At 45.0% G+C, this 17703-nt stretch overlaps 1 protein-coding gene across 4 annotated transcripts in view; it reads right to left on the bottom strand.

The window, feature by feature from the left end:
• Positions 1-17703, bottom strand: part of LOC139418262 (autism susceptibility gene 2 protein-like) — a 458234-nt gene that overhangs the window by 20684 nt on the left and 419847 nt on the right. Inside the window, exon 1 of one of the 4 annotated variants that reach the window (XM_071167589.1) lies at positions 2837-3073. The exons of the other annotated variants lie outside the window; for them this stretch is intronic. Within the exon in view, the coding sequence (XP_071023690.1) occupies positions 2837-2849 (13 nt within the window). The 5' untranslated portion in view covers positions 2850-3073. Of the gene's footprint in view, positions 1-2836; positions 3074-17703 lie in introns of those variants that run through there. 4 annotated transcript variants of the gene reach the window in all.

Raw genomic sequence — 17703 nt, 5'->3', positions numbered from 1 at the left:
TGTATGTATTTTATTTTTCTCTCTCTTGCCATCGTTAGCAGACTCTGTCTGTCTGTCTGTCTGTCTGTCTGTCTGTCTGTCTGTCTGTCTGTCTGTCTGTCTGTCTGTCTGTCTGTCTGTCTGTCTGTCTGTCTGTCTGTCTCTCTCTCTCTCTCTCTCTCTCTCTCTCACCATGCTTCAGGGGAAACATCTCTCTGCATCCTGCTTAGTGTTGCAGCCAACCAACACAATGCTCCACTAAGGACTGCACTGCACTGAACTCAAGGCTCAGTTACAATCATAAGAAACAGATTCATACGGTCTAGACGTTATCGTGGGCGTTTTTTCTCTCTCTCTCCATTCCTCGCCTTCCAGTCGGACCCACAATTATACACTTAAACAATGGTGGTGTTGTTTCGAGAGCCTGCCGCTCTCTTTCCCCCGGCACCTTCCATTCCCACCCACGCCCCCGCTCTGCCTATCCCTGCTCTCCCCCTCCAAAACGGACAAATAAATCCAGGAGGCTGGCTGTTTCCTAAAGTCAAATCAATTAATGTACACACAGAGCTGAATACTACCGACTACAGTCCGGCCCTCCTCAAAGAGAAAATTACATCTTGTATTTGTCTATCTCTGTAAACATGAATTATAATCAGAGTCCCCCATGCCGAGGGGTCTGGGGAGAACTCTCACTACGCTAACTGTGTTTCCAGATGCACTCTGAATAAAACATGCCTTTTATTCTACTGCTGAAACACTATTCTATAAGCGGTTAGGCCACAGAGCAACCTCCGTTCAGGAAACAATTTAGCTCGTAAAGAAAGAAATAAGAAAGTAGCTTAACATTTGGCTTTGTATTTGGTTAGACAGCGAAAATTGGGTTTTCATTTACGTCTACCAAGTATGTTAAATTGAGTGTCCTCATCCTCAGCTTTGTGGACTGGTGTCCCCCGCAGACCCTGAGTCAGTTAGTGAGAGTAGATGTGTTTATTTGTTTCTAATAAAGACTGTAGTCAGGCGAACGTCAGACATCTTTAACACACACACACACACATACACGGCAGTCTCTATCTACAGCTTAAAGATAATAAAGACTGTAGTCAGGCGAACGTCAGACATCTTTAACACACACACACACATACACGGCAGTCTCTATCTACAGCTTTCTCTCAGGATACTCTACTTCTTCACCATCTCTCCATCTCTCTTTCTCCAGAAAGACAAGGAAAAGGGAAAGCTCCAGTGTTCATATTAGCAGATGGCTGCTGAGCCCAACTCCCCCACTGAGTTCCCTGGTGCTCCTGAAGTACTCCACCATGGTAGAGTATAGGGAACCCTGGCGTCACACCAGTCTGTCTGGTGGTGCCATGAGGGAACCTCCACGTCTGATGGGACATGGCCCACAATGCACCTCTCCAGAAGAACTGAGAGAAGGCTCAGAGTCTGTGAATAATGCAGTTTACTATGCTACACTTTGACTGCTGCTTTAAAGTCAGACAGATCACTCAAGTTTTTACAAGGCCAACCGCTGTAAGCTAAACGACCAGTGACTTGTACTTGTAATATCAATTTACTGAATAGCTAAAAGCTCTATGTCAGTAACCTTATCAGAAGGCAGTTGGTTGACCTCACCTCAGGGTTCATGCCAAAGCAGGCAGCCAGAGAATCCTGCAGACAGTATCATAACCTCAGGTTTAAAGACGTTAACAGCATTAGAGGGGGTGAGAGCTGTAACACTATGCTTCTGATCCCCATACCCATGTCTCAGTGTGTCCCAGAGCACCCTGCAGCTATGTGCACCCATCATCCAGGTATGCATGTCCTACATGCCCCAGATGGGGCCCCGCCACTGGGCCTGACACTGGCGGAGGGTCCCCTGGCTGGCCCGGCTGTGCTGATTTACGTCAGCAGGGCTCTAAAAACAGGGCCAGAGGGGTGTGGGTTACACCCCGGGTCAGGAGGGCCAGGCTACATCCCGCTGGGGGACCAGAGCTGTTAACCGCAGGGGAATGGAAGTTAAACAGAAATAAAGCCGAGGGTAAGAGAGAGGACAGGAAAGCTATTCTGGATATGTGTCTTGGGGAAAGTGTTACACGTGTTGCGTTTCAGTGTGAATACAGACTCATGTATTCCTCGGTAGTAAGGCACACCCGGCATTAACGAACTGCAGCCATAGAGCTGAAACTGTAGCTCATAATAGATCAATGTCATAAATGAAGAAATTAATGTAATGTACATGGATGAAATGTATGTATTAGTGAAAACATTTTGTGCACGTGTGTAGTATTAATGATATTATTTTGCGTGTGTGTGTGTGTGTGTGTGTGTGTGTGTGTGTGTGTGTGTGTGTGTGTGTGTGTGTGTGTGTGTGTGTGTGGTTGACCAATGGAGGGAGTTAACTGCCTCTGCTCTGATATATATATAGCTGTGATTCCCCTTGAGTTAGAAGGCAGCAGTACTCTAATATAATGGGTCTATTAACCCCATTGACTGTTGTTCTAAGCTCTTGTGACAGATGCGTGGCCATGTGAGAGGACCAGTGGCCTGAGGGGCTCAGAGGAGAAGACACTGCCAGATAAATGGAGGGAGGGTAAGAGAGAGAATGAGAGAGAGAAAAAAACATGGGAGAGACACTGCCAGATAGATGGAGGGAGGGAGAAGGAGAGAATCCAATATCGCTCCCCCCTAGCAAAAATATCGCAGCCTGGAAAGAGAAACTTAAGATGCCTTAGTTTTAGGTCAAATGCTCTCGCTATTTTGGCAATACGTCTCTGAATGTCATGCCAATTAAGCAATCAACTTGAATTGAAGAGAAACAGACAGAAAGGAGAAAGGAGAGACCAACCTGTTAACTCACCTTGCCAAATCATTTATATTCTTCTTCCATTCACACATATAATCTCTTGACACAAACGATCAGTCTCAGTCTTCATCATCGTAATGCAGCCATTACCATTACCATTACCATTCCCAGGCCCTCTGAATCTCAGCCACCCACAGCTCAGCTCTGATTACACCAACTCATAATGGCTCTGGACTGTCTGTCTTTCCTATGGCTGACTGCCTGTCCGTTTCTCACTCCAGCAGCATGTGGGATATGTGCTGGCTCCACTGTTAGCCACTTTAACACCGCAGGCCTGAGTGAGCCCTAAGGGTGAGGACTAGGGGGGGGGGGGGGGGGGGGGGGGGGGGGGGTGAGGTAGGAGGACGCTAGGCTCGGTGGCAGTGGTGGGTATCTGGTTTCCAGGCCCAATGGTGAGGACAGTGTTCACCCTTTAGAGAACAAATCTTTATATATCCCATGGGAGATGAGGTCAGGCTATGGTTATGGGCACACTGTCACAGGTGGTGGTGCCCACATAGCATAGGGGGGGGGGGGGGGCATCCCTAAGGGTTCAGAGCCAGAGAGGATTGGTTGTTCTCACACATAGAAATATAATGTCAAAACTCTGGGAATGGGAATGTCTGTTTAGTAATTATCTTTCTATGTTGTCACACACAGTATGGCCAGGCTGACAGGCCTACTGCAGCTTTGGCTGCCACTGTCACATTTCTCTATCGCCAACCTGTTGTGAAATAATAACACATAAGTGGATTACAGTGCTACTTACTGGCTGTCACAGTGGAGTAACACTACACCCCAACACAAGGCAGCTGTGGAGACAGAGAGAGTGTTGGACCTGGCAGCAAGGCAGCTGAGATGCCTCCTTTCAGGCCCTGATATATTTGCTAGTGATGGTAGGTGGCCCTATCCCTCTCTATCTCTCTCTGTAAACCCTGTATCTCTCCTGGGAGAGAGGAATTGCTAAGAGGCCTTCACCACCACGAACAGTCCAGTTCTGTCAGTCAGCGGTGGGCTTTACCTCTCTAGCCACCCGTGATGCTACTGTCACTCCTCACTCAGCTCATTCACAGCCTGGGCCCCAGAGACCGACACCGAGACTAAGACAGGACAATAGACCTCCATTACCACAAAGCAGTCTGAGGGACCACCCCCCCACCCACCACAGAGATGTCCTTTCTTACCATTCTCACCATTACTTTAATCTCAGAATCTGCTGGTTGACTTTTACCACAAATGCTTTTTCAATGCCTAAACATGAGCAGTGAGGTGGTCTAGGAGTCTGTCATGTACTGTCAGGTGGTGTGTACATTCAAAGACATACACTTGAAAAAGGATTCTGAATTTTAACTTGCAACATATACTCTCGACACTAAGTAGATTCAGCTCCGGATTTCCCATGTTGAGTTAACAACTTAAGGTTAAGTGCACAATAACATCCTTTCTCCATGTCTGTCTCTCTCACATCTCTGACACACACACACACACACAGAAACCCTACCGGTCTACAGGTCCAACTGCCACCTCAGTCGTGTGCTTTGTCCTGCCATATGTCCTCTGTGTGTGGCTCTATTCTCTTATTCTCTGCAGACAGACAGACAGACAGACAGACAGACAGACAGACAGACAGACAGAGGCTCCTTCAGCTCCATAGAGTCCCAATGGGGTCAGTTTAAACCCAGCAGGGCAGCTCGTACCACACACAGAACCATCCAGCCCAGCAGGTCATACCACACAGCCACAGGGTGACTGCTGTGTGTCCTTACAGCAGGACAGGGCTACTCTAGTGGGGCAGACGGCTCCCTCACTCTCTTTCTATCTGATGAGACGCTCCAGCATGCAGCAATGAGGGGCATTTAAGCTTGGCACGCCTGTGGTGTCGAGTAACTATCCCTAGTCCATCTAGTCCCCCCCACCCCTTCTACTCCTCCCTTTCTCTATCCTTCTCTCTCTCTGAGTGTCTTTATCCAGAGGGGTGTGAGTGAGAGTAATTGACTGGCTGCAATCAGGGGAGTGACAGCTCTACTCGACACATTGACACCACCTGATTTCTGTGGGAGGGAGATGGAGATGGAAAGAGAGAGACATACCCCTGGAGAGGCATCAGTCTAGCCCGCTCTGTTTAGAATGGTGGAAGGAAGGAGCTAACACTGGCAAAAAAACACTGCTTCTATATCCTCAACGATTATGACTGGGGCTAAATATATCTTACATAAAATGTTATGTACAGTTGAAGTCGGAACTTTACATACACCTCAGCCAAATACATTTAAACTCAGTTTTTCACAATTCCTGGCATTTAATCCTCGTAAAAATGTCCTGTTTTAGGTCAGTTTATTTTAAGAATGTGAAATGTCAGAATAATAGTAGTTTATTACAACTTGAATTTCTTTCATCACATTCGCAGTGGGTCAGAAGCTTACATACACTCAATTAGTATTTGGTAGCATTGCCTTTAAATTGTTTAACATGGGTCAAACGTTTTGGGTAGCCTTCTACAAGCTTCCCACAATAAGTTGGGTGAATTTTGGCCCATTCCTCCTGACAGAGCAGGTGTAACTGAGTCAGGTTTGTAGGCATCCTTGCTCGCACACGCTTTTTCAGTTCTGCCCACAAATTTTCTACAGGATTGAGGTCAGGGCTTTGGGATGGCCACTTCAATACCTTGACTTTGTTGTCCTTAAACCATTTTGCCACAACTTTGGAAGTATACTTGGGGTCATTGTCCATTTGGAAGACCCATTTGCAACCAAGCTTTAACTTCCTGACTGATGTCTTGAGATGTTGCTTCAATATATCCACATAATTTTCATTCCTCATGATGCCATCTATTTTGTGAAGTGCACCAGTCCCTCCTGCAGCAAAGCACCCCCACAACATAATGCTGCCACCCCCGTGCTTCACAGTTGGGATGGTATTCTTGGGCTTGCAAGCCTCCCCATTTTTCCTCCAAACATAACGATGGTCATTATGGCCAAACAGTTCTATTTGTGTTTCATCAGACCAGAGGACATTTCTCCAAAAAAGTATTGCATACTATTGTTTGTACAGATGAGCGTGGTATCTTCAGATGTTTGGAAATTGCTCCCAAGGATGAACCAGACTTGTGGAGGTCTTGGCTGATTTCTTTTAATTTTCATATGATGTCAAGCAAAGAGGCACTGAGTTTGAAGGTAGGCCTTGAAATACATCCACAGGTACACCTCCAATTGACTCAAATGATGTCAATCAGAAGCTTCTAAAGCCATGACATAATATTCTGGAATTTTCCAAGCTGTTTGAAGGCACAGTCAACTTAGTGTATGTAAACTTCTGTCCCATTGGAATTGTGATACAGTGAATTATAAGTGAAATAATCTGTCTGTAAACAATTGTTGGAAAAATTACTTTTGTCATGCACAAAGTAGATGTCCTAACCGACTTGCCAAAACTATAGTTTGTTAACAAACCAAAGTGTATGTAAACTTCTGACTTCAACTGTAGCTCCTTTTATTAAGAAAACGATTAGGGATGCCAACATTCTTAAAACAGTTCAATGAATGTGTGTGTATTTTATTTGTATTTATTTTGGATCCCCATGACTTCCTGCCAGGACAGCAGCTACTCTTTTTGGGGTCCAGCAAAATGAAGGCAGTTATATGCAATAAAAAAAAAAACATGACATTAGATTTCACAACACATTAAGTGTGTGCCCTCAGGCCACTACTCTACCACCACATACAGTATCTACAACACAAAATGAATGTGTACATGTGTGTATAGTGTGTATGTTATCATGTGTGTGTGTCTCTTCACAGTCCCCGCTGTTCCATAAGGTATATCTAATTTTACTGCTTGCATGAGTTACCTGATGTGGAATAGAGTTCCATGTAGTCATGGCTCTATGTAGTACTGTGCGCCTCCCATAGTCTCTTGAGGACTTGTGGACTGTGAAGAGACCTCTGGTGGCATGTCTTGTGGGGTGTGCACGGGTGTCCAAGCTGTGTGCGGGTCATTTAGACAGCTCGGTGCGTCAACATGTCAATACTTCTCACAAATACAAATAGTGACGAAGTCAATCTCTCCTCATTATTAATGTTAGCTCTCCATGTACATTTAAGGGCCTGTGTGTGTGTTGTGTGTGTAATGTGCTTTCTCATTACCCCGGGCTCAGGTTTCAGAGTGACTGGATTAACAGCACACCCAGGGTGGAAGAGGGCGAGCACACAAACCCTGGGCTGTTAATGGTCGTCCCTCTCCCCTCCCCTTCCCCCCATGTGGCCTGCATGGCCCGCTGATGTGGCTGTAAATGTATCTACGTATCTATCTATCCACCAGCAGCACCTAAGGGAGGGAGGGAAGCCAAGGAATTGGGCCACCCCAACCTCTCCCTCTCTCTCTCTCTCTCTCTCTCTCTCTCTCTAAGCCCGCACAACCATTTCCCCTTTTAAAAATAACACCACAAATTAGCGGCTAGATGGCAGAGGTTGGGTTGGTGGGTGGGTGGGTGAGGTTTGATGATGATGAGCTCTGACTGTGTGATTGCTGCCTTCTGAGGCTGGAATGTGGGGCATTAGAAGAAGGGGTTCGGAGGGAGAGGAGAGGTGGGGGGGTTAGACCTGAGCTGTTTATTTGAACAGAGCTGAGCCGCCCAAACAGTCAGCTGCCTCGCTCTTCTCTCAACAAGCCCCTCGGCTTACAGGGGGGACAACCCAATATCCCCCCTCTTGGACTGCGGCGGGCCCCCGGGGTAGGGTTACGTTATGGTGGGCCGGCAGAAGAAGGTTGAACAATGCAGCCTCTGTTGCCAGGGCTTCCTTCTCAGTCCTCACAGGGGGTGTGGGGTTCCAAATGGCCCCACTGAGCGGGCGGGCGGGCAGTGTCATGTCTGGCCGGGGGATTCATTCATAACAACACTACATGGCAGAGAGAGAAAAGGGCTTCTGGGGTTATTGGGGCTCGGGGAAGGGCCTCCGCCTCGCCTCGCTCTCCTCCACTTCACCTACACAGCCCAAGAGAAGCCACAGAACAGCCCAAAAGAAGTAACAACAGTAAGAGCTAAAAACAGACCAGGACCCAACACCGCTGCCACAGCCTGTTGGTTTTCCCTTTGAAAATGCCTCAAAAAAAGGCCCTTCTAAGATGTCGGCTTTACACAAAAACTTGACACATGGAATAAAGTGGGAACTCTAAAACCACAAAATCAAATAGTTCCTGCTAGGAACGGACTGAACCAAGTGGAGTAATCTTTAACAGATGCGACAATCCGGAGGATGTTGATGTGCTTCAGAAGGCTTATAAAAGCCTGGCCAGAGACGAAGAGGGAGAACCAATGGGCCTGCATGGTGATCAAATTGAACATTTCACAGTTCATTAGGCTTTGCTTATATCAAATGCACATGCTCAACGTTATTTTTCAATATATACACTGAGTGTACAAAACATTAGGAATACCTTCCCTTTTGCTCTCAGGGCATGGACTCTACAAGGTGTCGAAAGCATTCCACAGGGATGCTGGCCCAGGTTGACTCCAATGCTTCCCACAGTTGTATCAAGTTGGCTGGATGTCCTTTGGATGGTGGACCATTCTCTATACACACGGGAAACATTTTGAGCGTGAAAAACCCAGCAGCGGTGCAGTTCTTGACACACTCAAACCGGTGCGCCTGGCACCTACTACCATACTCCGTTCAAAGGCACTTCAATATTTTGTCTTGCCCATTCACCCTCTGAATGGCACACATACACAATCCATGTCTCAATTGTCTCAAGTCTTAAAAACCCTTCTTTAATAAACTGTCTCCTCCCCTGCACCTACACTGATTTAAGTGACATCAATAAGGGATCATAGCTCTCACCTGGATTCACCTGGTCAGTTTATGCCATGGAAAGAGCAGGTGTTCTTAATGTTTTGTAAACTCAGTGTATTTAACTAAATTTACACACACACAAGCATAACCCACCACAAATGAAGCATGTCCTCTATGCCCTCTCTATGCCGACATCTCTCTCTTGCCCTGTGTAATGGTACACCAACAGCAGAGGGCGATGTTGCACTGGCCATTGAGACTAGGCCTAGGCAGCTACATCACTCACTATTATATCAGCCTAGCTCCACTCCCAACTCTTCAGCCATACTAATCGGGTGCGTCTTAATGAACCAACACTGGGACAAATGACAGCCAGACTGTGGTGGCTGGGGTAGTATTCATAGGAAGTGTACTGGAAACACATGTAGGCCTATTTGGGTCAGGTTTGAGCTGCTAACTAACAGCACTCTGTAGTCAGGTCTAATACGCCTGACCCTTGGGGCATTGGTTTGAACCCTGCATATTTATGAGGAGAGAAAAGAGAGAGTCAAAAAAGATAACCTCTTCTCTTGGGGAGCAATTAAAGCCTTGCATTCATCAACCCTGGCCAGATTCCTCCTTCCTCTCTCTCTCTCTCTCCCCCTCTCTCACACCAGCCTGGGCACCAGCTGTGTGTGCCTTCAACTTTATCCTCCATCTCCAGAGTTCAGTGTTTACGGTTTCAGCCCGTAACCCTGCCCCCCCTCTGGGACCACAGTGGTGGAGAGGAGAGGGGCGGAGATGGGGTATACCACCCATGTGCTGTGCTTCCCCTTCAGATTGTTCACACCGGGTCCCCTACTGAAAAAGAACCCTCCATCTCAGAGCCCAGACGGTTGTGTGTAACGACAACATTGCCTGGTTTTCACTTCCTCTAGGTTGGTCTAAGCAGACTGGAGATCCCATGTCACTATGGGGACTAGGGGTATTGTCATCAGGTCTAATGTACCTCACACAGGAAACTGCTTCCATATGAAGGAAACCTGGCTGGCCACACCAAAAAAAACAAATGGTGTTTCTGTTTCTCTAAACTTCACACAGACTCCCTATGGAGCTCTCAGTACAATACAGCACTGATACATTTAGTAACATATTTACAGTGGGCCTACCCTCCCAACATCACAGTAATCAGTAGCAGAGCTCCAATACTGCTTCACACAACCCAGTTTACCACTGCCATCGCTGCTGCTGCCCTCAGGGTGAACCTCTTGACAGTAAAACAGTAATCTAACAGTAATCACAACCAGGGAATCTAATCCTGTGTGTTAATCCCATCATGTCGAAGGATTTCAGTCTGCCAGGCTGAAGCCGCATGTCTGTGGAGCTCCAAGTAGCGTCCAGTCATCACATGTTTCCACATCCACATCTGCCTAGGAGTGATATAAAATAACAGTGGTTAAGTTTCTTTGAAAGGGAGAAAGATAGAATAAGACTAACAGAAGGATATAGGCGGTTGAGGAGACAGGAGCATCGAGTCTGCCCCTGGCCTTGGCTGGTATTGGTAAACAAATCCATCCATGCATTGACATGGTAACGAGGGTGGACTAGTCTCCTGACACACATACACAACTTGGCCACCATGGGGCCTCATTAGTATACGGACACACACACACACACACACACACACAAGCACACACACACACACACACACACACACACACACACACACACACACACACACACACACACACTGCTAATGCCTACCACAGGGACCACTGACTGACACAGGCATAATTTATGGTGTGTTATCGTGCTAGGGGAATAAGCCCTTGTGACTGACAGCGTGGGTTTTCTGGATTCATCATCTCCACCAATCAGCAGCCTCCATCACACAAGCCTCACTGACACACCAACTCTGGAGATGGCTCATTTGAATGACCCAAAGAATGTTAATAGAGTTTCTATTTTTTGAATAAGCATGTATTTCCCATACATTTCCCATGTATTTCCATCCCCTACAATTACTGTATATGATGTTTTGATCACGTGGACTGGGATATGTTCCGGGTTGCCTCTCAGTATAACATTGACACATACACTGACAACAACGCATCACCGGGGGCAAACTACCTGCCCTCCAGGACACCTACACCACCCGATGTCACAGGAAGGCCATAAAGATCATCAAGGACAACAACCACCCGAGCCACTGCCTGTTCACCCCGCTATCATCCAGAAGGCGAGGTCAGTACAGGTGCATCAAAGCTGGGACCGAGAGACTGAAAAACAGCTTCTATCTCAAGGCCATCAGACTGTTAAATAGCCACCACTAACATTGAGTGGCTGCTGCCAACACACTGACTCAACTCCAGCCACTTTAATAATGGGAATGGATGGGAAATTATGTAAAATATATCACTAGACACTTTAAACAATGCTACCTAATATAATGTTTACATACCCTACATTATTAATCTCATATGTATATGTATATACTATATCATCTACTGCATCTTTATGTAATACATGTATCACTAGCCACTTTAACTATGCCACTTTGTTTACATACTCATCTCATATGTATATACTGCACCCAATACCATCTACTGTATCTTGCCTATGCCGCTCTGTATCATCACTCATTCATATATCTTTATGTACATATTCTTTATCCCCTTACACTTGTGTCTATAAGGTAGTAGTTTTGGAATTGTTAGCTAGATTTCTTGTTGGTTATTACTGCATTGTCGGAACTAGAAGCACAAGCATTTTGCTACACTCGCATTAACATCTGCTAACCATGTGTATGTGACAAATAAAATTTGATTTGATTTGATTTGACACGGTGACTGAGTTCATCGGGAAGTGTATAGGGGATGTTGTTTCCATTATGACGATTAAAACCTATCCAAACCAAAAAACAAAAGGGTAGATGGCAGCATTTGCAAAAAACTGAAAGCGCGAACCATCGCATTTAACCACGGAAAGGTGACTGGGAATATGGTTGAATACAAACAGTCCAGTTATGCCCTCTGTAAGGCAATCAAACAGGCAACACGTCAGTACAGGGATAAAGTGGAGTTGCAATTCAATGGCTCAGACACGAGACGTATGTGGCAGGGACTCCAGATAATCACGGATTATAAATGGAAATCAAGCCACATTGCGGACACTGATGTCTTGCTCCTGGACAAGCTAAACACCTTCTACGTCTGCTTTGAGGATAACACAGTGCCACCGACACGGGTCGCTCCCGAGGACTGTATACTCTCGTTCTCTGTGGCCGACGTCAGTAAGACATTTAGGAGTGTTAACGATCCCAAGGCTGCCGGCTCAGGCAGCATCTCTAGCCCCGTCCTCAGAGCATGCGCAGACCAGCTGGCTGGAGTGTTTACAGACATATTCAATCTTTCCCTATCCCTAGGACGCCATTGTCTTTGATAAGAAGTCAAATATAAACTATATAACACACTGATGAGTGACTTACAGAATAAGGAGTCAAAGAAGATCAAGATGTAGGATTTAAGGTAAACATTAAACAATTCCCTAGGAAAGCAAATAACTTTACAGGGATTGGGTTGTCCAGATTGAAGTACTCGGCCAACCCACCTCAGGTCACTTTAACTCCTGATGAGTACCAGTGTTATAGATACAAGAGTGGCACTGAGAACTTAGATGATTCTAATGGCTGAAAGGTAATCGTTAATGTGACTGACTTAGGTTTGGAAGTACAGGAGAAGATTCTTAACCTCACAGCACCTAGAACTGGTGTAGGGTGGGCTTGTACCAGCAAAGGACGCATATGACAGAAACTATCAAAAAGGGTGGTTATTGGTCCAACCAGTTCGAGTTAGTCATCAGAGGCCAGTTATAGGAGGCTAAAGTAGGCACAGGAGGAGTTTTGACCAGGATGGGAGTAGCTTTGTCTAGATGGATGTTATTGGCATCCTCAGGGAAGTTACAGATTAATACAAAGCTATGAATCAAATAGGTGAAGACTTTACCACTATGTTCTTTTGGTGGTTGACAATAAATAAAAATGTGGATTAGATTAATGACCTCTATTATAATCAACAGAGATTTGTGAATGATACTGGGGATGCAGTAAAGGGGTTCTCTGACCAATTATCCGCCACCTCCCTCATGACCTGGTAAAATAGACTGACTCTTGATATGTTCATTGGCAGAAAAGGGTGGGGTAGGTAGAATGATTGGGGTTCATTGCTGTACGTTTATTTTTTAATAACACAGCTCCAGACGGATCAGTGACCAAGGCCCTGGCTGGTTTATCCACATTAGCTCACGAATTAGCAGAGAACTCTGGGATGGATAATTCTCTAACAAATTGGTTGGAAAGTATGTTTGGGAAATGGAAAAATGTCATAATCACTGTGTTGAGGGCAACTTTCACCTGTATGAATGTTTTGGTTCTGTGTGGATGCTGTTTGGTCCCATGTGTGAGAGGTTTGATCACCAGGACTCTGGAGAGGTCAATGACGCAACAGATGGTGAGGTATGGACCGATTCCAAGCTCCGACCAGTGGGGTGACGAATACAGAGCTCCAGGCCTAGACGAAGGCTTTGTTTCTTTTAACTACGAGGAGCCAATGTGGGACAATTTTTAATGTTTAGACTGTTTTTTAGGAAGATTTGTAATAAGCATCCTAACAGGAAGAGTTATAATTGGATAGGCATAGAACAGTCATTGATGAATATCGAATGTACATACATGTGTTGGTTTGGATTATTCTTGTACACCATTTATGTTTCCATATAGTGTTTGATGTCTCAGTGTGTATTATTTAGTCATTAAGGGTGGATTGATAATGGAATTTCTATGTTTAAATTAATGATTAGAATATTCCACCCTGAAACCATATAACTGTATGAAATTGATTAAAATCATAAAATTATTATTAATGATGTGTGTAGTTTGTCAGTAAAAGTATAATTAATGATGTGTGCAGTTTTAGTCAGAATTAGGGTAAAACAATATATCTGTACAATATATCTTTATAGTATCTTAAACACAGACTGTCTGAGCAAAATTCGGTGCTGAAACCTGGCTAGGCTGGGAGATTTGGGAGAGGGCAGGGAGTACTTCTCACGGTCCCCCTAATCTTGGGGGAGGACAGGGAGCGCTTCTCACGGTCTCCCTAATCTTTGTTGGCTGGGTAGTGATACAGTATGTGCGTAGGATACCTACTGTTTGTGTGTGAAGGTATGTGCGTAAGGAGCCTGTATAAAATGGATGGTTTTGTACAACGGACTAGGATGTCCTCATAAATAAACATTTTGTCTATTGTAGCTGTGACTCTGTCTGTTTCATTCAACCATAATCTTACAAATTCTCGGTTGCAGACTGAGCAGTTTAATTGAAGTTCAGTTTATGAACATTGATAACGTAATTCACGTAACAGTTATATAGCCATCACTAGCCGGCCTCCACTCAGTACCCTGTCCTGAACGTAGTCACTGTCACTAACCGGCTACCACCCGATTACACAACCCTGTACCTTAGAGGCTGCTGCCCTATGTACATAGACATGGACCACTGGTCACTTTAATAATGTTTACATGTAATTTTACCCATTTCATATGTATATAATGTATTCTAGTCAAGGTCATCATATTCATATATAGAGCCTCTAGTCCTGCTCATTATACCTTATCCAACCTATTAGTTCCACCACCCACACATGCAATGACATCTCCTGGTTTCAATGATGTTTCTAGAGACAATATCTCTCTCTTCATCACTCAATACCTAGGTTTACCTCCACTGTATTCACATCCTACCTTACCTTTGTCTGTACATTATACCTTGATGCTATTTTATCGCCCCCAGAAACCTCCTTTTACTCTCTGTTCCAGACGTTCTAAACGACCAATTCTTATTGCTTTTAGCCGCACCCTTATTCTACTCCTACTCTGTTCATCTGGCGATGTAGAGGTGAATCCAGGCCCTGCAGTGCCTAGCTCCACTCCTATTCCCCAGGCGCTCTCTTTTGACGACTTCTGTAACCGTAATAGCCTTGGTTTCATGCATGTTAACATTAGAAGCCTCCTCCCTAAGTTTGTTCTTTTCACTGCTTTAGCACACTCTGCCAACCCGGATGTTCTAGCTGTGTCTGAATCCTGGCTTAGGAAGACCACCAAAAATTCAGACATTTTAATTCCAAACTACAACATTTTCAGACAAGATAGAACTGCCAAAGGGGGCGGTGTTGCAATCTACTGCAAAGATAGCCTGCAGAGTTCTGTCCTACTATCCAGGTCTGTACCCAAAAAATTTGAACTTCTACTTTTAAAAATCCACCTCTCTAAAAACAAGTCTCTCACCGTTGCCGCCTGCTATAGACCACCCTCTGCCCCCAGCTGTGCTCTGGACACCATATGTGAACTGATTGCCCCCCATCTATCTTCAGAGCGTGTGCTGCTAGGCAACCTAAATTGGAACATGCTTAACACCCCAGCCATCCTACAATCTAAACTTGATGCCCATCCATATCACAAACAATCTACAAACTCTAGAATCACAGTTTACTCTGTTCATGTCCAAAGTTCACACTCACTTACGAAGCCAAGCCTAACATCAGCACCAATGTCCTTGTAACCAAACTACTGTACACCAGTTGAGTAGAAAGCTTGGCAATTGGGGGAAACAGAGACTAAGGGGGGTATAGAGAAATGCTGGCTTCTCTTCAATCCCACCACACTTACCATCCACGCAAACATCTCCCAGGGGCGGACGGACAGGGGAAGACTGAGGGGTTTTAACTTTGATCACTGAAGTGTGGCCCTTTCAAATGTTTGTGTTTGAGAAGGTAGCCTTTAATTTGGCCTGCAATGGGTTGCAGGCTCTCTGGTTTAGCCAGAGAACAAACCCTCAGTGACCTCTTTGTGTCAGGAGAGGTAGAGGACGAGGGATTAGGGAAGGAGAAGTGCCAGACTGGAACGCTGTGTGTGTTTCTATACACCACCACCCCCCAGACCCAGGAACTGCTCCACCACTGAGGTCATGACAGGTGCAGCACATTCATTACACTAGGGTACAAAGCCTGCCGTACATGGGGAAATAGTACACTACTGTTCATTTCACTGCTTCATATTAGTATAAATATAGATATAGTGGTAGAGGATTAATATCCCATTGCTTATATGATTATAACAAGTTTGTTATTATGAACACATTTTATTTATACCAGTATTTTGAAAGTAAAACAGAAAGAACAGTGATATTGTCAACATCTCTTCCTGTCTGTCTCTCTCTCACTGCACACACACCCAGCCAATGCATCACTCTATAGGCTCTGAGAGAGAGAGAGAGAGAGAGAGAGAGAGAGAGCGAGAGAGAGAGAGAGAGAGAGAGAGAGAGAGAGAGAGAGAGAGAAAAAGAAAGAAAGAAAGAAAGAAAGAAAGAAAGAAAGAAAGGAGGGTAGCCATTGTCTGCAGCAGTAAATCAACCACTAGTGATTTGTTAACCTTTGTGTGGCCATATGTCAGCAGATGAGGCATGGTTGGAGTGGCTCCTTTCATGGCCCTGAATTATAGCCTCTCTTTACCCTGCAGCCACGGGCACGGAGGAGAGGAGGGAGACATCTTACCTCCACACACACAGAACAGGATATTGAGCTAACCTATACATCCATTGTCACACATTAAACAACCCTGGTTGGAGACAGATCCTCGCTAAATATACATACCACCAAGGAGAGATCTTTGGAAGGGGGAATAAACCTGGTATTAGAGGTACAGTGGGGTCCGAAATGATTGACACCTATGATAAAGATGAGCAATAATGTCTGTATAAAATAAATAATTCAAATACTGAGCTATATTTTATTCCCAAAAAAAGGGAAAATAATATTATTTTATACTAAGGCAAATGCTCAGAGAAAGAGATTTTATTGAACAAGTCATTTAAAAAATATATTGTTGAATGAAGTAGTCAAAAGTTTAGTACTGGTCCCATATTTCTAGCACGCTATGACAACATCAAAGTTTGTGACTCTACAAACTTGTTGGATGCATTTGCAGTTTGTTTTGGTAGTGTTTTCGATTATTTTGTGCTTAATATAAATGAATGGTAAATAATTGATTGTGTCATTTGAGTCACTTTTATTGTAAATAAGAATAGAAAGTTAGAGGGTCAAAGATCATACCCCTACGACGTGCTAACCTCCCCTGTTATTGGTAATGGGGCGGCAGGTAGCCTAGTGGTTAGAGCATTGGACTTGTAACTGAAAGGTTGCAAAATCGAATCCCTGAGCAGACAAGGTAAAAATCTGAGGCTTTAGGGTATGATCTTTGACCCTCTGTAATTCTCACTCATCATTATTTACGATTGAAGGGTGTCAATAATTCTGACCCCTACCTTTTTGAGAGTCAATTGTATTAGCATAAAATAATATAATTGCCCCAAAATGTTTTACTTATAAAAATGTACTGAATAAATGTATAAATGCAACATGCAACAATTTTTTAATTTTACATTTATTTAAATTTTACCCCCTTTTCGTGGTATCCAATTGTTAGTAGTTACTATCTTGTCTCATCGATACAACTCCCGTACAGGCTCGGGAGAGACGAAGGTCGAAAGCCATGCGTCCTCAGAAACACAACCCAAACAAGCTGCACTGCTTCTTAACACAACGCGCATCCAACCCGGAAGCCAGCTGCACCTGGTGACCTGGTTAGCGCGCACTGCGCCCGGCCCGCCACAGGAGTCGCTAGTGCGCGATGAGACAAGGATATCCCTACCGGCCAAGCCCTCCCTAACCCGGACGACGCTAGGCAAATTGTGCGTTGCCCCATGGAACTCCCGGTCGCGGCCGGCTGCGACAGAGCCTGGGCTCAAACCCAGAGTCTCTGTTGGCACAGCTAGCACTGCGATGCAGTGCCCTAGACCACTGCACCACCCGGGAGGCCCCAACATGCAACAATTTCAAAAATTTTACTGAGTTACAGTTCATATAAGAAAATCTGTCAATTGAAATAATTCATTAGGCGCTAATCTATGGATTTCACATGTCTGGGAAGGGGAGCAGCCATGGGTTTGCTTGAGAGGGCATAGGCCCACCCACTTGGGAGCCAGGCCTAGCCAATCAGAAT

This window comes from Oncorhynchus clarkii, chromosome 10 (genome assembly GCF_045791955.1).
Source record: "Oncorhynchus clarkii lewisi isolate Uvic-CL-2024 chromosome 10, UVic_Ocla_1.0, whole genome shotgun sequence".
Classification (NCBI taxonomy): Eukaryota; Metazoa; Chordata; class Actinopteri; order Salmoniformes; family Salmonidae; genus Oncorhynchus; species Oncorhynchus clarkii.
Note: the sequence above shows the minus strand (reverse complement) of the source record. Positions and strands in the feature narration are given on the sequence as shown.